The 21,836-nt window shown below is 36.5% G+C and overlaps 1 protein-coding gene across 1 annotated transcript; it reads right to left on the reverse strand.

Annotated features, from left to right (window-relative positions):
• Positions 1-682: 682 nt before the first annotated feature.
• LOC149552473 (wall-associated receptor kinase galacturonan-binding protein) lies at positions 683-4,158 on the reverse strand. The gene is made up of 3 exons (XM_089788045.1): positions 3,179-4,158; positions 1,174-1,212; positions 683-1,068 (listed from the first exon to the last, which is right to left on the reverse strand). The coding sequence occupies exons 1-3, from the start codon at positions 4,026-4,028 to the stop codon at positions 938-940; spliced, it is 1,020 nt and encodes a 339-aa protein (XP_089644171.1). The 5' UTR covers positions 4,029-4,158; the 3' UTR covers positions 683-937.
• Between the last annotated feature and the right edge of the window lie 17,678 nt (positions 4,159-21,836).

Raw genomic sequence — 21,836 nt, forward strand, 5'->3', positions numbered from 1 at the left:
TTGTTTCCTCTTTATGTTTGTTGAGTTTTAAAGTAAATCTTTCATTTAATGGGCTTTCTTCTTCTTCTCTTTTTTGGCTAACTATGATTCGAATATCGTCATTGTTATAATGTTTTCATAGTTTCTTTTTGAGAAAATTAGAACACTTTTCATATCAAGAGCAACATTAAAATTGAAGGTGAAAGAAGAACAATCAAGCTTTCTATTTAATTTGCATTACTTGATTTTTTCTATAATGTGACCAGTTTTGATGTTTCATTAGAATATTATTGAAAAATATACATAATTTCAACACTTACAGGGAAAATTCTAAGTTGAAAATTAACTTCATAATATGTTGATATAATTGAACATATATTGTGTTTATTAAACTTATGAATATTTATGCTATTGTAATAAACTTATTTTTATTATGTGCACATCTTTCTAATATTTAATATCAATGGATTCAAATTATATACAATTAAATAATAATGATGTAATATGAATTGTTTTTAGTTGTTATAATACATCATTCATGAACATGCAAAACATTTATAAGTATAAGTAATATTAAATTATGCATGTATTTTCACTTAATCGTTTACATAACATTTTAAAAGTTAAAATCAAATGAATAATTTTTTTCCTTCAGAATTTTCCAATGAAAAGAATAATAAACAATCGATAAAACAAAACTTAGTTGACTGAAAATACCAATGTGTTATTAAAAAAAATTTAAAAATAGGCTGTACTATATATTTTTTCTTAAACGGGAAATAACAAACACATTTTATGCGGGTAAAGAAAGTTGGGGTGCTTGTTTACGTAGATATAAAACATATCCTAAGTCTCCCACATAATTCTAGAAATGAGGCCGTGCATTTGTACTAGGTAACTTTTTATCGCCCGCATACCATTTGCTTGTAACATGTTGGATCTAAGAGGGAGGTGGGAATTATGTGGCGTTGTTGTTGAGAGCCCCTAACCGTTGGGGTCTATTTGGGCTCCTCCTCCTCCTCCTCCTGCGATACCAGATTATGGCCCCGCCTCCAATCATCCCTCCAACACCCACCCCTCCCACAATCCCTACACAAACACAAACACAAACACCAACAAACCACTCATTCTCTCACACCATATCAATCTGTCAAAACTATTATCAATTTCTTATCTGTAAATCCAGAGTTGTACCTGCAGCTACTTGGCCTTTGCGTACGTGGTTACCATGCTCTGTATTCACACACACACACACATTTTTGTTAAATATCCAATCTCTGTTTTGTATCTCCTATTGCCCAGGAAGAATCTAATTATTGCACTGACAATGTCGTCAAAATTTGTAATTTGAAAAATAAAGCTTCTCACCTTCAGATTTTGCATTACTCAACGTTGCAGGAAATTCCATGATAACCATTATAATATATCAAATCTCAAACTTGATGCAAACGATTTAATCGCACACCCAATGGCAAATTTTTGAGATTCTTACAGACTTATTGGGAGAACTTCGTGGAGAAGTAGAGAATGTTTTCCTTTGTTGGGGTCGTTTCTTTACTGTTATTTGTGAAATATGTAATCAAAACTCCATTAGTAGAAAGACAATGATCATAACTCATAACAAAAGAGGAGAGAGAGGGGCAAGCCTACTTAAATGCTTCTTTATATGCGGGTGACTCAGAAATGGGCATGAACCAAACTTTCCTTCCATAAAAACAAATGGCAATACCGCTAAAAGGGCTTTCAATTAAGCGACATTCATTGATGCAGATGATTTTCTGAAACTTGCTTTTATACTGTACAAATCTGATAGACAACCCTTAAACTACAGTTTGTGTCTGGTAATTGAACTATGCCCCAACCCCAAAGTTTCTGGACTTACAAGAAGGTTGTATATGTCAATATGTTTCTGGTAGGGTTTGATAAAAACGCTATAAAAAAAGACTAGTTACTTAAGAGGGACGACAAATCTTATAAAGTTAAAAACTACTCTGACAGAGTCAAAGACCATTAGGCATCTCCTCTGTGTAGATAAGTATAATCCTAGCGTCGTCCTTGCAGTCATTAAGATTTGATTGATGTATAAATTCATTAAAATCACCATTAACAGACCAAAGAACCCTAGACCATTTTAAAAATTCAATCACACTCTTTTCCCACTCGAGAATCTGATTATCATGAGGATTAATCTTCCACTAGACTGGGTATCTAGAATTGGAGTAGAAGAAGCATCATATGATCATTGGAAGACCAACAAAAAAAAAATTGGCTGGTACCATCATGTAATAGGAGACGAAGCAATGAAGAAAATGTTTGCCCAGAGAGAGAGAGAGAGAGGCGCCTAATCAATCAGGGAGCAGCCCGAATGAATTATGACAGGCGGAGTTAGGGTTTTAAGTTTTGGTCAGAAAAAGAGGAGCAGAATCAGCAAATGCCTTACTTAACAGCCGGCCGCCACCATCAATCGCTAGAGGGATGAAGATCTGTGAGCAATGTGACTGTGAAGCGCATAATCCCAGTTGAAAGAAGTGGGAGAGACAAGAGGCGTAACATTTTTAGGTTATATTTTCTCTCTTCTTATAAGCTGCAATATGATTAACCTCGACCCTACTCCATTTTTTCGGAAACAGGATCCTCCCTGTTTCAAGCTAAGGATGATTTATCATTAGGTCATCGCCTTTTTTTGGGGCTGAATTTCTTTTTGGTAGGCTCGTCAGTCAGTACGGCTCGGCTGCAAACTACAGTTTGATGCTTGCAACTCTTATTCCAATCCACTTTACAACAAAACAAATTTAGCTTGATAACAAGCGCTATAACAGATCATCTAAATTTGATGTTCAGTTTCTAATATAAGTGATTGTAATGGATGTTTCTACCTTTCTGGTTTTGAGCGAATAGAACTTGTTATCAACATTCGAATTAAGCGATGAAACAGAAGAGGGCAGACAAATTTCCAGTTGTATTTCTAGAAAACGGGAAGATTTGGAACAGATAAACGAGGGCTAGATGCGAGTGACCTTACAGAAAGTGTGCATCTATGGAACTACATTGTATTAATAGAACTAGATCCCAAAAGAACAAAGTGTTCCTCGATCTGAAACACCCTTCTTAATAGTTTTACTTGCATTAAAATAAAAAATTCCTTGTATACAAGATCTACCAGTAAAATGTGAGAGTTATAAAGAATAATGTGACATACCTGAGCAGTAATTGGTGGTATTCTTGTGAGAACAGAGACAGAGGAAAGAGGAGGATTGGGTGTCATAGCCGCAGATCCCTCCATGCTCCTCGCAACTCACGCACTGGCTACTCATGGGAACCTCATAATTCAAGCGAATCCCATAGCTTGGAATCTGGTTATAAGTAGTAGATTGATTGCCCTTGACGAGACCCCAGTAAACACTTGTGTAGGATTCACAGTTTTCAAGCATTAGTCTCAAGGAATCTGAAGTCCTTGGATAGTAGGAGCAACAAGATGTTTTGGACGTCAGAGCTTTTGGGCAGATGGGCAAATTATTGCAGAGGTAATTGTTACTATCACACACAGACTCGCATCTTTCAGATTGCGACTCACAGTAACTAGGCTGTGGTCGAACCAGTACAAAGGACTCATTGCAATTGAAATAGAGAAAAGTGTTGGTAACTGAAATAGAGAACTTCTTACTGATATCAAGACTGAATCTTTGGCTGTGGGGGAGCTTGTCCCCTGCACCGCAACTCCACATGGAAGGGTCTGATACAACAAGATACTGGTCATCATAGCTAATGTTCATCACGCGGTATCTGCCAGAGGGCGTCCATAGTTGAAGAAGCTGTGTGTCGCTGTCATTGCTGCACACAAGTAGTGATCTGTACTCTAAACTCCCACACCCATCATCAATACCAAAGGGGTATTCGATTGCTAAATCTCCACACCTTCTTCTGCACAAGCTTGACATTGTTGTACCTTCAACCAACATGAATGTAAAGCTCGTAAATATCACAAATAGCTGTACAAATCTGACATGGAGAAATTTGTTGCTTCTGAAATAATGGCATCCTTTCTCCATGCTGCAGGGATGGGTGAAATCTCACTGGGCTCTCATGTCAAAGTGGGCTCGATGAATTTGCACCCACCAAAACCCGGAAGATGGAATTAGAGAATCAATGACAGGAAAATAAATATGAGAATCAAAGCACAAGAAAATTTTGGTAACTTTGGACATATAAAGATAAAGGGATAACCGATTTAGTGTCTTTTTTACTTTAGCTTTTCAAAGTGCAGATTGTGCAGTGGAAGGATTCTATTGGTAATAGGTGTATCGTTGCTGTAAAGAGATAAAGGGCGGGTATATATACGGGCAACAGTTTGTCTCATGTAGAGGAGGTAAAGGAGAGTGGAAGACAGACAGATGCTTTTCCAAAAGTACGTGAATTGGGAGTTGGGAGCTTCCCTCCCAAGTAAAACGAACTCATGTGACCTCGCTCCATATTCAAAGCTACATTAAGTAGTCTGTTGTCTTTATCCTTTATCCTTTGAGGTTAATAGGATTTCAAATTTCAAGTCGACCTCTCTCATTCTTTCCTTAAAACGTTTTAAAGAGATACTTGGTTCCATTATTATCTTTTTAAATCTATAGAATTAAATAGATCGATTCTTTAAAAAAATAAAAAATATGTTGATATATAGTTTAATCATCAAATTTATAAGTTTAAAGTCATTTCTTGTTTAACTGATTATATATATTTTATATTGAAATGGGATCATGTTTAAATTGTTGTATTGTGGTTCTTGACACTAAGGTCAATATTTTTTAAGTATTTATGTTGGATGAGGTTCTCACCTCATTAATTTACGCTTGAGATAAGATCACTTTTTTTTTTCCCACCCCTTTACAAAACAAATAATTATACACGTAGAAGGAGACACTAGATTGTTAGCATAATATGCAATGAGATAAATAAATCCAACTACTAAATATCGTATTGAATGCATTAGTTTGTTGACAAAATTGATTGGACAAATAACTTAGACAATTAGGAGATGACCAGCTACACATGACATAACTTATTGATGAGTCAACATATTTAATTCATGGACCACTAAATTGGACATAAGACTAAATAGATTAATTGATTAAGTGAATTAATTAAGAAGATAATTGAATAGAGTGAGTAGTGGGGAGTCAATAACACTTATGGAGGTGAGACAAAAAGAATAAACTGAAATTAAATAATTAACAAATATTTAATTGTGTACTAAAAGGAAATAAATAAATTAAACATTTTATTTATTTAGAAGAATTTGTGGACTTTAGGAAGATGAAATAATTAAATTAATTAAATAAAATAATTAATTAGATGGCTAAAATAAATACCTAATAGAAAAATTACTTGACTAATAACAATGGTTGGGGAAAAAACTTATGATATGCGAAACATTCGAGCTCCCATTTATGTGACTTGCGCTCGTAATGAGAAGGTTGTCTTAATTGACACTCTAGCAACTCAAGTGGAATGTTTGAATCAATTCCGCATATTATCAAATCTTCCTACCATAGATTTTGAAGCAAATAGAATCCCTACTTCTCTTAATCATGAAAATTTGGATTACAAAAATGGATTTGGGCATTTGAAAGCCCCTCCTTTAAATATCAAAATAATAAGGCACAACAACCTCCACCACTTTGTAAAAAGAATACACCACACACACATGAAAAGAGGAAGTGTTTGGAGGATCAAAGGAGATTACAATATGAAGGAACTAATTTAAAGCACTGAAATGGTGGCAGTTGTGGATGGATCACGATTTGCAGGCACCAGGAAAATGAAGCACATAGATTTGTGCATTGGGTGGGAGAAGAATTAAAAAAAAAAAATAGGGTGTCATTATGTCAACCCAGATCAGATCAAAAATCGATATCCACTTCTAGTAGGTCATCTACCAGTCCTCCTTATCTTGAATGGATCATAAGCAAGGATATCTTCGCAAAGCACTAGAGATGAATAAGGATCCATTTCATCAAGAGTGCAAAAGAGAATACCTTAGAACTAGGGATGCAACAAATGTCTCAAAACACCCCCATAAATATAAATTGGATTACAAATGCTCCAAATATCGAAAGGAAGAAATGAAGGCATGGAAAAGGGTTTCCTTTAATATGAAAATAGAAATTCTAGGATAAAATAATAATAGTCCTCAAAATCAATTCTGAGTTGAAAGGCTTGTTTATCTAGACAACAATGATGGTTGCAGAAGGTTAAATGTAACTGATGTCAACATAGATGTTTTGATCCCTACAATTTGTTGTTTATTAGTGTCAAACACTTAGTCATTTATTTGGAAGAGTTGGTTAGTCATCACTACAATCGAGCCATCCAATGAAGGTCGAGAAATTGTTATTGTCGAGCAAGTCTATGGTTGTTGAGTACTCCTATATATGTCGAGCGAAACAGAAGTCTGTGCATATCGAGTGAGAGAGAAAGCAGTTTGTGCTTGTACACTAAGAAGAGTGCACTTCCCTAAACCCTTCTATCCAAGGTTTTCCATAGATTGGAAACCTTGAAATGGTGGCTTAGGGCTCCCTAATTATGGAGTGCAAAAAACATACAAATGAGCATAAAATGGCTCTCAGCTGAGCCTTAGGAATGCAACCCTTGCTAGTAAACCATGAAATGGGAGATTCTTTGAGCAAGAGCAAGAATGCTAGTGTCAAAGAACTCTTGAATATGCAATGCAAGGATGAGAGGAAACTAAGATGAAATGCACAATGCAACTAAGCTAAGAAAATGGGAGTATTACATCCATACTAATTAGACTATTGATTTAAACTACTTTCAAAAGAACTACACTATATGCAACTAAACTAGGATGTCAGCCATATGGAAAAATACTATGGATGAAAGAAATGTAGACAAGAAATGGAATTCTCCACAAAAGCTCTCAAGCATTCGAATAGAAAACCTATAGCATAAGAATACTCAAGAGTGTGGATCCTTTGAGGAGGAAAGTTCTCTTCCTTTTAAAGTCATACAGACGGTAGAGATCAAGATTGAGCTAGTGAATGATCAATGATTGAATTCAAAAATGGGAGGGATCCATGTGCACACACAAGTCAACCAATAGAAAATAAGTTGACTTGTTGTATAAGACAAAAGTCTCCCAAGCTTTTTCTTTTAATTGCAAAATAGAAAAAGGACTTTATGTGTGCACTTTAAGTGGGTTAGAAGAATGGGGTGTTTTATTTAATTAAAAGGGGACATGCTCTTTAAATCAAATAATGAACTTAGGATAGCATAGTCAAACTATAGTTTATAATCAAATTAATTGATTATTAGCAATTTGGTCTAGGTAAATGATTAATTAAATTAGCCAAAATGCTGAGAAGGGGGCTAATAGTCTAGATGACCATTTTTAGGTGATTACAGTTGCCCCTCTTTGACTAATGTGTGATTGATTTGGGAGCACATTACACCAAAGAAAATAGAAGCCAAGTAGGCAACAATAGATATAGATATATGATTCCAAAGAATGAAATGCAGAAAGAGATAGCAAATCCTAAATGTACAGCCTGATTGTGATAGTATTGAACACTAGGAAAAGAAAGACGATGTCAAAATCTAAGAAGGATGCTAACACCTAGCAAAGTGGATAGATCAAGAGCAAGTGAAAAGATCAATCATATGCTCCTAAGAAATAGACATCTGTAGCAAGCAATGATAGAGTAGTTTTGCCCCCTCAGGATCAAAATTGAAATGAGGTAAGGGGAATGCAGAAACAAGCTAGATATGAATAATTTCAGATATAACAATGTCCAAGATGATAGATAAATGATTAGAACCAAAGAGTGACTATAAGAAATTGATAGAATGCCCCAGTTTGACTAGAGTTGACCATGAAGGATAAAGCATAAAAATTAGGTCAAATCATTTTAATGAAAAGGTGAATAGAAGGAGATATGAAGCATAGAAATGGTGAAGACATGAAGAAATGAAGATGCCCCAACGATGATTTGAAGATTAGACCTCAGAAGGTCAACTAACTGCTCAGAAGAAGGTAGAATTTTAAAATGCAATTTTACATTGAGATGAACTTGGATTTCAATTCGCTCCCAAAAATGGATCGAGGATGTCAAAATTAGCCAAAAGTACAATTTTTGCGCAATTCTAAGGAGTTTGAAAATTAGGTCAAAAATGAGGTTGGGGGCTATAAAAGGGTCCCAAGTGTCATTTTCAAAATCATTTTGTCTTTTCTGATTTATTGAGAACTTGTGAGTGGTTGAGAGGCTACCATGGCTTTGGTGAACATTCTACTTCACCGACACCATTTCGAGTATAGCCGGTTGCACAACTGGTCAGAGTAGTACGAGGCACCGGTAAGTGTTCTCTTTTTGTCATTTTTTTGAGCTCTTTTTGGTGTATTTTCACACGTTTGTAGGGTTTTTTGCAAAATATCATGCGATACTGAAAAAGTATCACACAAGTACTTTGGAAAATATCGCACGATAGATTTTTGCCCAAAATGTATCGCATGAATGTTATATAGTCTATCATATGGGACATACCCATATGTTGCATGAACTGGTGCAAAATGTCGCATGACAAAATTGTGTTGCATGGCTTTAGAAAAAGTATTGCGCGATAACTTTCTAGCATATTGTGTCGCCTGCAGTATGAAAAAGTATCGCACATCTATTTTTTAGCATGTTTTTGTGAATTTTTTGCATTATGATCACATTTGCAATGTGTTACTAACATGTACATGTTGTGTGTGGATACGAGGTATTTCCAGTGCTACTGATTAGAGCCCCCAAAGTGGTGGGGTTGTGTGTTGTACAGTATTTGAGTGATGATGAGCATGTTACCATATCTACTATGGGTTTGCGATGGGTCATACAGATGCTCTATATATGGACAAACCATGGATTGTTGATTGTGTTGGCTGAGCGATGGCATAGCGAGCACAACACCTTTCATCTATTGAATGGAGAGGCCTCGATTACATTGGAGGATGTGTATCACATTCTTTGAGTGCCATCCCACGACAAGCTGGTAAGTTGTTTGTTTAATTATTCTTGTCATGTTTTGCAAATATTGATGCGAGGGATACTGATGTTAACCTTGGTTATGCAACAGGTGTACTGTGATCAGACCTTGACAGAGAGGTGAGCCATGATGTAGTAGTTGTTTCATGATGTCACCATTTTAGACCATCATCTAGGTTGGGAGCAATTGATTGCCGAGTATGGAGAAAATTACCCTCTTCCTAGCTTACTATGTTCATTGGTAGCTTAGGCTTTGGTGACAGATAGGGGCGAGAAGGGCTTCCCACTAGGATGGGGTTGATTGGTGTTTGATCTGATTACACAACCACATAGGATGGCATGGGTGCCAATGATACTGGCATAGATGTACCATGAGCTGCATGAGATAGTTTATCATGAGGGTCACTCATGGGCATGTGGTGTAGTGGTGGCACGGATCTGGGCTTGGGAGCACATTGCTATGATCCGACCACGGGTGCAACCACGAGAGCAGAGCCAACCATATATTTTTGGTTATAAAGGATTTATCCCACAGATGCATAGTGGGGATGTGACCTATTATCAACATATCTTTGATGAGCTGACAACGTTCATATGGCGGCCTTACCGAGAGTGTCGTAGATGGTCTGATGTGTGGGAGTTAGACTATATGAGATATAGTAGGCCACTAGTGGGTAGGATGGAAGATATAGTGGAGTGATTTGTGATCAGCCGAGTATGGCAGTAGCTTGTAGAGTGATAATTGATATCGATGGAGACTACCACCTATGCTTGGATGTGTTTTGATGAGGCAGAGGATGGTTGCTAATTCTAGATTATCAAAAAATAGTACAAGATACAATGACTCTAGTGTCAACTCCCTGGGATTATCTCCCAAATGTGGTAGATGCAGGGGCAGATCCTACATACCTATATGAGAGACAGAGGCACTTGTTCCCACAATTACAAAGCTTGATGTGCTACTTGCAAGAGGGGGACACAAAGGTGGTAGAGGTGGGGGTGGAGGCAGAGGTGGTCGATAGATGGAGGTTGGAGAGTGGTCCTTGATTAGGGAAGAGGAGGACACAAGCATAGGCCACAAGGGAGATGGAGGAGGAGGAGGTGCCACTAAGGTGGTGGCAAGTGGGGAGGGTGTAGGCATAGGTAGAGCAGTCAATTGGGGGTGATGAGCAAGATACGAGGATCCGTGCCTTGGAGGTGGAGCTTCAAATAGCTTAGGTGACAATTGCAATTTGAGACCAACAGTTGATAAATGAGTGAGCATGGATGGATGAGCTCCAGAGTGAGTAGGATGCGGTGAGGCGAGAGGCAGCTCATCATGGTGCACATGTCGCATACTATTATGCCACCTACAAGGGGTGTGGTGTTGCCAGGGTAGGGACTTCCTGACTACTTTGAGCGAGCTGGTAGACCAGAGGGTGTAGTACAACCACCAAATAGGGGATAGGCTCCTCAACTAGGGCCACCACCAGCCATAGAGGGTGGTAGCTAGTCATAGGCTAATTATGATAGTTTTGACATTTTGGTTGTACATCATGTATTCTTGAGATGGATATCCAGATTTTGGATCTCAATTTGTATATGTACTATGACACATTGATATATATATATATATATATATATATATATATATATATATATATATATATATATATATATATATATATATATATATATATATATATGATACTGGATTCGATTGGCAATTTTTTGTACTTGTCTCAAATGGATGTTTCAGCATTTTAATTTTTATGTGATCTTTTAGTTTCTATTTCTTGCTCATGTATGCATTTGGTTGGATACTTATGCTCATGTATCTCTCTTATGTAGGATGTTTTTGGCTCTCATGTGTATGATATAGACTTTATGTTTCTAAAAATATGTGACACTTGGATAGATTGAATGTGATGTTTAGATTAACCCCTTGTGATGATAGGATAGCAAGATAGATATGAAATGAAAGATCAAGAAGGTGAAAGACATGATAAAGAAAGCAAAGAAGGATGTGAAAGTAGTTAGTTGATATGTCTGCAAAAAAAGATAAAGAAAAAGCTCTCCCCATATGTAGGAATGCAAGACTAAACTAGAAAAATGAACCTGAAATGCAAGCTAATTTGCAAAGTTGTTTACCAGCAAGGGACACATAACATTTATACTCTTATTTGATCATTGAGTGCTTATTAGGGACATCATGAGATCATACAACCATCACTAGTATAACTATGAGGATATGAATATGATCAATATCAGATAGGTATGTGGAAATCCAATCTAAGCATCAAAGACATAGAAGTCAAGATGACTATGCGATTAGATTTCGTAAGTTTAGTATAGCAAGATTACACCTATATCAAGGCATAAGCACTAGGATAACCCCCAAGTGCGATCTTGTGAAAAACATGCAAGGATGATACATTTATAAGTCAAAGAGTCAAATAGGAGAAGCATGAATGCTTAAAACACTATAGACAGATAAAGTATACCCATAAGCAAAAATCAAGAAAATGTGCCCCATGCCCCCAGTCTTCTAGTTAAAGACATCCTCGAGAGACTATTAGGGAGGGAACAAATAGTAAAGAAATCATCATAGACAACACAAAAAGTAGATAAAGATTAGCATAGCTCAATCATTTAGGTGTTTAAGTGCATGTGTGTAAGTTACTTGGTCATTTCTTTAAGACTTGATTCTGATAGTGAGAAATATCGCAACATCAAAGACCATAGGTAAACTATCTAAAAAGTGTTGAGAAACACTTACTGTCAAGGTGGGGGTAGTGTTAAGAAACACTATTTTTCAAGTTGTCAAAGAAAACCCTAATGCACAAGAATACCTCAATAGGCTAAGTAGCTATGCCCCCAAGACAAGGACAAGAAACAATCCCAAGCTAGGAAGCGTGTAGCGAAATGAGTGATTGAGATTGATAGACATAGGTGCAAGGGTCTCAAGCAACACCTATTTCCAGGTTTTCATCACTTGGTAGACTTTTTTTTTCAAGACTTTTTTCATTTTTTTTTTTTGCATTTTTGATTTTTTTGGTGATACATCAAAGCGCCTATTGCTAAGTTTTCACTAAGATGATCATTTTTTTAGTTTATTTTCTAATTTTTAGAAACTTTCAGGATCATAAATATGTACAAGATAGTTGAGCTGCGAGCCTTTCAGCATAGAATTTTTTCAAATGTAGGACATTGATAGGCTCTGCAAGTTCTTCACCTTCAGAAGTAGACAGTTGGTAGGCACCAGACCCAAATGTTGTTGTGATAATGTATGGGCCTAGCCAATTGGGTTCAAACTTTCCCTTCTGCTCTCTATGCTGTTGATTTTTTTGGATTTTCTCTAAGCACGAGGTCACCAACTTGAAACTCACGTGGATGAACCTTTTTGTTATATTGAGTAGACATGCGTTTCTAATAAGCCCTCATATGATCAAAAGATGCCTTACAACGCTCATCAAGAGTCTCTAATTCCTATATTCGCATAGGTTTATGGTCTTCATTAGTTATCAACCCATGTAAAGAGACTCACAAGGAGGGGATCTCTACTTCTAATGGGAGAATGACCTTAGAACCATAGACTAAAGAAAAAGGCATGGACCCTATAGGAGTACGAATGGTAATTTTGTATGCCCAAAGTGCTGGATTTAGCTGTAGGTGCCAATCTCTCCCAAACTTATGCACTGTGCGATGCAAGATTTTCAGCAATGTTTTATTGGAGGCCTCTACTTGGACATTCCCTTGAGGGTAATAAATAGAAGACTAGTTTTGTTTAATCTAAAACTTCTTGCATAGCTATCTTGGGTCCTTATTTTTTAATTGTCCTCCATTATTAGTGATAATAGAGGAAGGAATACCACATCGACAAATGATGTGATTTAGTATAAATAGGGCAGCATGTTTGTCTATAGCAGTAGATAATGGTACTGCTTCAACCCATTTAGTGAAATACATAGTTGCTATAATGATGAACTTGTGGCCACTAGATGAACTTGGGTGAATTTTGCTGACCAAGTCAAAGGCCCATTGTTGAACTAGCCAATATGTCATAGAAAGAATCAACTCACATCCAAGAGCATGAATTAAGTTACCATGGAGTTGACATTTTTGACAAGACTTGGCATAATGAATAGCATCAACTTGCATATTTGGCCAATAATAACCTACCCTAAGTAGCTTCTGAGCAAGTGCAAGGCCATTAGAATGTGCCTCACAAATGGCATCATGGACTTTGGCAAGTGCCTTTTTGGATTCTTCTAGCTCTAAACACCTAAGCAATGTTTTGTCTAGACCCTTTCTATACAAGTCACCAGATACCAAAATGTAATGTGAGGCATTGCAAAGGTATTGGCATTTTTGGTTGCACGTGAGATTTTTAGGAACAATTTGATCATGCAAGTAAGAGAAGATGACAACATAGTGGGAGGAATCATGACCTACAATGATGCATATCACTTGGTTATCCAAGGAATCATAGGCAGGATGATGCAGTTCTTCCACCAAGAACTCAAATTGAGATTTATGTTCTTGTAGTTGGAGAATAGATGCCAAAGTGGCCATAGCATCAACAACTTTGTTTTCTACTCTAGGATTTTTTTGAAATGTCACAAAAGTGAAGTAGTTCCTTAAAGCATCTATCAAATTTTTGTAAGGTATCAACTTGTCATCTTTCATTCGATAGTCATTATTTACTTGGTTAATAACAAGTTGGGAATCTCCATAGATATGAAATTTAGTTATTCTACATTCAAGAGCCATCTTGATCCCATTTGTTAAAGCCTCATATTCTGCCATGTTGTTTGTACAAGGGAACAAGAGTTTGTAAGATTTGGGAATCATATATCCATGGGGGGAAACAAACAATATACCTGCTCCAGCTCCATTTTGTGTGTGAGAACAATCAAAGAACATTTTCCAAGTTCTCTCAATGATGTACATAATTGAGGAATTTGGAAATTTAGCTTGTATGGGTGTTGTATCCTCTAGAGGAAAATTAGCTAATTGATCAGCTATAGCTTGTCCTTTGATGGCTTTACGTTTGACATACTGAATGTCAAATTTTGAAAGAATCATCATCCATTTAGCTAGATGACCAGTAAGCGTAGCTTTTCTCAACAAATATTTCAAAGAATAAATTTTAGCAACTAGGTGGATTGTATGTGCCAACATGTAATATCAAAGCTTTTGAGAAGCAAAGACCACTCCAAGACAAGCTTTCTTGATGCTGGTATAGTTCATCTCATAAGAAACCAAAGTTCGACTAATATAATATATAGCATGTTCTTTACCAGTCTCATCACTTTGGGCTAATATCGCTCCTAGTGAAGAAGTTGTAGCTGAGATATACAAGATCAAAGGTTTTCCTAGAATAGGTGGCATCAAAGCTGGAGGTTTTGCCAAGTACCCTTTGATTTGATCTAGACTTTGTTGGCACTCGTCATTCCAAATATGAGTAGAACCTTTGTGCAAATTCTTGTTGAAAGGTTGAGATTTATCATCCAATTGAGAAATAAACCTTCTTATGGATTGTAGATGTCCTTGTAGACTTCTAAGTTGATTGATATTTTTTGGAGGAGGCATATCCATGATAGCCTGAACTTTTTCAAGATCAACCTCAATACCTTTTGCTGAGATAATGTAGCCTAGAAATTTTCCATAAGTGACACTAGAGGCACACTTTTTTGGATTTAGCCTAAGCTGGAATAGTTCCATATGGTCCAATATCAAACTAAGGTCTTCAAGATGTGTATCTCTTGTTCTAGATTTTACCAATGTGTCATCAACATAGTCTTCCATATTTTTACACATCATATCATGGAATATGGTGGTCATTGCTCTTTGGTAGGTAGCACTGGCATTCTTGAGCCCAAAAGGCATGATAGTCTAATAGAAAGTACCCCATGCACATGTAAAGGTTGTCTTCTCTTAATCAACTGGAGCTATCCTAATTTGATTATACCTAGAAAACCCATCCATAAGGGAGTACATTTCATACCCCACAGTCATGTCTGCTATTATATCAATGTTTGGTAGCGGGAAGTCATCCTTGGGGAAAGCTTTGTTAAGATCTCTGAAATCAGTACAAACTTGGATGGTTTTATCATGTTTAGATACAGGTACATTGTTGGAGATCCATTCTGCATAGTCAATTGCTCTAATAAAATTTGCACTCAAAAGTTTTTCCAATTCTGCTTTCTCCAACAAAGCTACATGGGGATGCATCTTTCTCAATTTTTGTTTAACAAGATTGATATCAGGAGAAATAGACAAATGATGCATGATAAGATCTGTGTCAAGTCCAAGCATGTCCAAGTATGTCCATGCAAAATTGATCTTTTTATCTTGAAAAAATTGGGCAAATTGTTCCTTTTCTTTAGCTGACAATGATTGAGCTACATGAATAATTTTAGGAGATTCCTCTATCCCCAAGTTGATTGGTTGTGTAGGCTCAATGAGAACCAATGATCTATCTTGAAAATAGTTTGGAAAACTACCAAGTACCTTATCCGCAGGTGCCTCAAAGAGGTTTTCACCATTAGATATGTCTTTATTTTTACTATTTTTAGGTTCAGATACCGCCACAATGTGGTTTTCACCATCTGACCGTTTATTTTTTCATTTGATTTTATGACTAAGGTACTTGATATCCAATTCTAAAATGTGAATCATGGGTTCACTGGTGGAATAAGTGATGGGTTCAATGGCATTTAGGTAATAGGCGATGTCTTAGTTGTTTCAGAAAGACTATATTTCCTGTGTTTGATGTTGAATAGACCAATCTATGAGATTGGAATGAATCAATGAGAGTGAGGTGGAAGCTTCAAGGTTATTGATGTGAAAAGAGTCATCTTGGGTGACATGCAAGGTTGAACCTATAGTGAATGTTGCAAAGGTATCCAGATCAGGAATAGTCCTAGAGGCACTAGCATGACCCACTAAAGCATTTTGCGACCCAAACTCATCGAACCTTACACTAAACTCATCTACCACGTTTGATTGAATTGCATAAGTGTGAATAACATCAACCTCGAGTTCACAAGAGGCATTTGATAAACTTTCCCATTCATACTCTTGAGAGTCTATAGTCTAATCTCTAGCAATTAGATGGGAAATATTTTGTCTAATTCATCCTCTATTTAAATCTTTAGGGTCAAATTCACCCTATTCTACCTATTTAGAGGTGGAAGCCTCAACATTATTATCAGTAGTGAATGTTTCTTCTCCCCAAAGAAGAGAAGTTATAGGTATAAAGTCTTCATCTTGCGAAGTGGTAGCAAAAAAGGGAGAATCATCATCCTTGGATTCACTATATATAGGCACATTTTGAGTAGACGCTAGCATATTATTCTCTAACACAAATCCTAGGGCAGTAGTGTCTCCAACATCATGACCTTGAGTATGACTTAAAGGTTTAGCTAGAGCTTTTTTGTGACCAGTTAAGGATTCATGACCTTGATAGCCCATGTTTGCAAGCATCTTACATCCTTTTCCATATCATTTGGGAGAAATGGGAGTAGTGACTATAATATCCTCTTCATCTTCCTCTCCCCTATATATCTAATCTTTAATAACTCGTTCTTCCTTTTTTGCTTCTAGAGGAACTGGGAACTGTACAAAAGTGCCAAAAAGAGTCATGGTAGATGAAGAATGTTTCTTTTTGGTAGAAAGCTTCCCATAAGACTGAGGGGAAATAGGTAGAACAAAAATAGAGTCTAAAGTGTATTTTCCCATACTAAGACTCATTATTTTCATTTTCTATTAACACTTTATAAGAGATGGTGTTGGCTCATGAGAAGATTGTGTGGAACTAGTGTTTCAGTAGTAGATAATGTGTTTATGGTCATTAAGTTGTCATTGGCAACAATTACTTCAGTACCATTAAAAGAAAACTTGATGCACTGATGGTACATAGAAGGCACCGCTTGCATGTCATGAATCCATGGTTGTCCCAACAAAAAATTATATGCAAGGGGTATATCTAAGACTTGTAAAACAACATCCTTTTCCACTGGACCAAATCTAATTGGTAGCACAATTAGACCCTTGGAAGGTCTTTCAACCTCATCATAAGCTTTTATGGTGATCTTGCACCTAGGATCAATTACAAATTCTAACATGCCCAACTGTTGGATCACATTAAAAGAAATAATATTTAACCTTGCACCATTGTCTATCAAGACTCAATAAATGCGAGTACAGAAGATTTGGAATTTTACATGGAGAGCAAGGTTTTTGGGATGATTGAGAGCTCAATCATCTTTGTCAAAAAAGGTGAGATGATGAGGTGAAGAGACATGATTCACCATAGTTTAGAACTATTCTGCATCGATATCTGTGGGAACATTGGTAGAGCGTGAAGCTTTTTCAATGATATCCTTGTGCAAAGGAGATAACTCTAATAACTAAAAAATGGAAATTTGAGTTAGGATACACTATAATTGACTGACAAGGTCATAGTTAGAGATCCTGGAAGTGGTTGGTTGTTTAGAAGATGAAGTATTCTTGGAATCCTGGGCAACTTTTAGAACAACCTTAGATTTCCCCCTAGTAACAACATTAAGTGGTTCACTTTGTGATGAAAAAGAATCGATCACTCGGAGCACCACCTTAGGTCTAGAGTCATTATGATATTGAGGAACATCATGCATTTTTAAGACAACTTTCAGTCATTCATCTACGTATCAATTTTTATCATTATAACTTGCCATGCATAAATACTCAATTGGCTTAAGCATACCTATAATATTGTCTGTTTCAGCATAAGCATAGCTAATCTAGGCATCATGATTCTTTTTAGTAGATTTAGAGGTTTCACCTTTCTCATATTCTGGTAAGGGTTTCTTAAAAGCTTCATGATCAATATTTTTGGCAAGACCATTTGTGACAACTTTTCCTTCCTCAATAAGATCTTCAATTACATCTTTGAGCTTAACATAGTTTTCAGTGTTGTGACCCTTGCTTCAATGATAACTATAGATATGGTCCTCTCTCCACCATGGGGGTTTAATAGGTGGGTCATAGGGTCAAGAATTATTTGGTAAAGTAATCAATTTATTTGCAATTAGAGTTTTTAAGACCACTTCATATGGCTCAACCATTGGTGTGTAAACACATTGTTTCTTGGTGAACCTAGAGCTTTTGTCAAGTGTTTGAGGTTTTGCATTTTCTTGTTGCTTTGGGGCATATATGGTAGTGGAAATATTAAATGTGGGTTCCTTGGTCTTAGGAGTGTCCACTACTCCATCATTGACAAAATACTTGTTCTTATTCCAAGGTTTACCTTTGTCTTTACCATTTCCATTGTTGTTCTTGTCTTTGTTTATGACAATATCACCCCTTTTGATAGCAACATCTTTAATAAGATACACACTCTCAACCATGGCATTGAAAGATGTGAATAGCTATTTCCTTAGATCAAAGTACAATTTTGGTATGAGTGTATTGACAAAAATATCGATTCTTTCAACCTCAGGAATTTGCCAAGGATATCGAGAGTATAATGACCTCCATCGTTGAAGATATGTTGCAAAAGGTTCTCCTAATTTTTGTTTGATGTTGCATAAGTCCAACACTATTATAGGATGTTGAATATTATAGGATTATTTCTAGATGAAACATTGCGCAAGCTCATCAAATTTTTTAATAGGAGGACTCAATTTGGTGAACCATTGCATAGGTTTCCCTCTTAGACTCCTAGGGAATAACCTCATAAGGAAGGTGTCTTCATGCATAAAATCCATACTAAGAGCATAAAAATGCCTCATATGATCATGAGGATCACCATTTCCATCATATTTGTCATACTTAGGAACCTTCATATCCTTAGGAAATGGTAGCGTGTAGAGACTCCTATCAAATGGAAGTGCACATATTGATTCAACAAATGAAGTTTTGGGTGGTTCTTTTGAAGCTTAAAGTTGCGCAAATTGTTTTCCCAGTTCTTGTATTTCTTCCTTTAATGTTTCAGCTTCAGTGGGTTCTCATTTGGAATTATGTGCTCTATATCAAAATCTTGGGGAAGTTTCCATCCTCTTGCTACCATGTATTGGAAGTATTGATTTTTGTTTTCCTCTAAAGCTCTAAGCACCAATTTTTGAGCAAAGCCATCTTGTTGGAATTTTATAACATCTTCGCTAGTTATTTCTTCATCACTTTCATGATGAGAAGGGCATGAACCCATAGTGAATCTAGGAGTTTTTGGAGGCATGTTGTTGCCATCATTGCCATCACAAGGACTTCAAGAGCAAGTCCCCTTGTTCCCTTCATGGTGAGTATGGTTATTGTTTTTAGCTTGTTGATGTTCTTTCTCCCTAGCGTACATGGCTTCAAAGATCCTTTAATTTTCATGTGCTTGTTCCTCTAAATGAATTTGACTTCATTGGGGTGTACCAAGGTGACCAAACCGTTCTCATCCTTAGGTGTCTCATAAGGTGTCCTAAACTGGTTTTCAAAATTGTAAAGTGGATTATGCCTAACTTTAGCTATTTATGTTTTAATAGGCTCAAGGTCTTCCACACAAGGCTATTTGCAAGGATGTCTAGGTGGGGTTTCTAATTGTTTGAAAAAAAAAGGGGTATGGCTACCACTCCCAACTTGAAATCTAGTTGCAACCAACATGTAAGGACTTGTCTTTGTTTAATAGGATGAGAAAAGTAAGTCATATTTGAAGCTTTTACAATCAATATTAGTCACTTGTCAAAGTGTGATAGATGGCTTGTCAAATAATGCTCAAGAATTTACAGCACTGGTGACTTGAGCTGAGCAAGTGAGCAAGAAGCTCAATAGCAAGTAGCTAAAAGAAAGATAACCAAGTTTTGATAAGTGATTTATCAGTGATGTTTCAAGACTTACGTCTAATAGACTAAACCCATCTTTTCAACCTAGGATAGCTTCCTAACATATAGATGTGCAACCAGGACCCAAGAAATGAAAGTGATTCACCCTAGACTAGAAAAACTAGAATGCAGATGCTATTTTGGCAAGAAATAGTTCTAGGGAATACTTTCTTAGTTACCAAGTGATAGTAGGATAGCATAAAATGTCGTATAATACTCTTTAGAATAGGAGGGTGATACTTTTCTTATAAACAATAGTTCACACAAAGTGATGCGATAGATCTCAGTATACAAGTGTGATATAACTCATAATAGGTGGGTGATACAATTTTGGAAAATTATAGTTGCGTGATATTTCTTCAGAGACCAAGCGATAAAGTGCTAGTTTGTGTGTACAAAAGACCAATTTTGACTCCAAAATTTGTGTTTCAGTCTTGACAATCAAGTGATTTTTTGAATCAGACAGTGTATGTTTCTAGTTCATGTTAGTTATCAACAAGGTTTGTAAACAATAAGTGTTTTAACATGTCTCAAATAGTTGAATGAGGGTAAAAACAACCTCGCCAAAATGCACTTATGATATCATAACAACCTTTCTACTAATACTATCATGATTGTTTGATGTGCAAGAATGTTAACATTGGTCAACACATTTGAAAATAATAGCTAAGCAATCTACCTTAAGCTCATGGTTCATTACTCAACAACTTGGCCCATGCTTGATGATCCTTCACCTCACACCAAGTGGTTACCCACAAGAGATATTGGTTTTTTCATAGAAGTGCCATAAGAACAACCAAGGGAACACATATGGTGAGTGTAAATCTTGGGGTGATCCAGGTAGTCCACTAGGATCGATCCTTGCACCAAGAAGTTGAGAAAAAAAATAGGGTGGATACTAACCTAGGGTGTCTAGATAGGGCTTCTGTTCATAGTGTTCCTCTTGCACCCAATTAAGGGACACCCCACCTTGTGGTGGGTAATAGACCTCACAGTCACAAGAGCACCTTAAGCATTCTTTCCTAGTGATCTCCCTATGGTCCAAATCCCATAAGCGATCACACTAAGAGAAGACAAACACTACATCTACCAAGGTTTTGTATCCTTGATAGCCTTGAGTTTATAGTGGGTTGGAAGATTTGGGTAATTTTCTTGTCCCCACTTGGGTCATTTATCTTAGTTTTTTTGAGAGTAGGCCCTCTAAAGGATCCTAACTACCACAAAATGGATTCACTCTCAAGGGTCAAGATTTTTGATTCACCTCAAGGGTGAAGAGCATACTCTCCTACCTTGATTGCTTCCCCCAAATATGCCAAGAAGATTGAATTGCCCTCTTACTTTTGAAATGCAAAGGTGGGTCAAGATTTTTGATTCACTACAAAGGTGAAGAGCATACTCTCCTATCACCAAGGAATCCCAATTGCAAGTTTAATGTGCCTAAAAAAGAATAACTAGTAGATGCCACACATGAAATAAATAAAAAAGAAAATGTTTGGTTTTTATGAGTTGAGTAGCCCTGCAAACAACCATTAGTAACCCTTTTGCATTTGAAGCCTTGACATGTGGTCTTTTAGGAAATGTTTCAAATTTTTCAAAATGGCAACCTGTAAACACAACTATTAGCACCACAAATTAGTTCTAAAAACAAAATGAAACCTATAAATGGACCTCTGTAAAATAGTTTAAAGACCTATAAAAACTAGCAACTAGCCAACAACAATTGAAAACTAACCAAAACACGCCAAACAACAAGCAATCTCTATTAGGCAATAGTTGTCATTGGAAGACTATCGTACAATACTTCTCAGTATAGTCATATGACAGAACTTCCCTATGTGATTTTTCTTTTTAAACTAGACGACAAAATCTTCTATAGTGGGGTGATATACTTCAGTATGGTGGTGCAAATCTTTTTCCAAAAAAGTATCACACAATAGTTATGTGAACTATTGTATGAAATTGCAAAAATGTTGCCCGTAAACTGTGACTTGAAAAAGTAAAAAAG

The sequence above is a fragment of the Cupressus sempervirens genome, chromosome 6 (genome assembly GCF_028749045.1).
Source record: "Cupressus sempervirens isolate cs-2001-9-10 chromosome 6, ASM2874904v1, whole genome shotgun sequence".
Lineage (NCBI taxonomy): Eukaryota > Viridiplantae > Streptophyta > Pinopsida > Cupressales > Cupressaceae > Cupressus > Cupressus sempervirens.

What these genes read in the sequence shown, in the direction of transcription:
- LOC149552473 (XM_089788045.1), bottom strand. Translation starts at nt 4,028, where the DNA reads ATGGAGAAAGGATGCCATTATTTCAGAAGCAACAAATTTCTCCATGTC. An exon ending in TACCACCAATTACTGCTCAG is followed by an intron (nt 1,213 to 3,178) that starts GTATGTCACATT and finishes GTGTGAATACAG; the next exon opens with AGCATGGTAACCACGTACGC. An exon ending in CAAAGGCCAAGTAGCTGCAG is followed by an intron (nt 1,069 to 1,173) that starts GTACAACTCTGG and finishes GTGTTTGTGTAG; the next exon opens with GGATTGTGGGAGGGGTGGGT.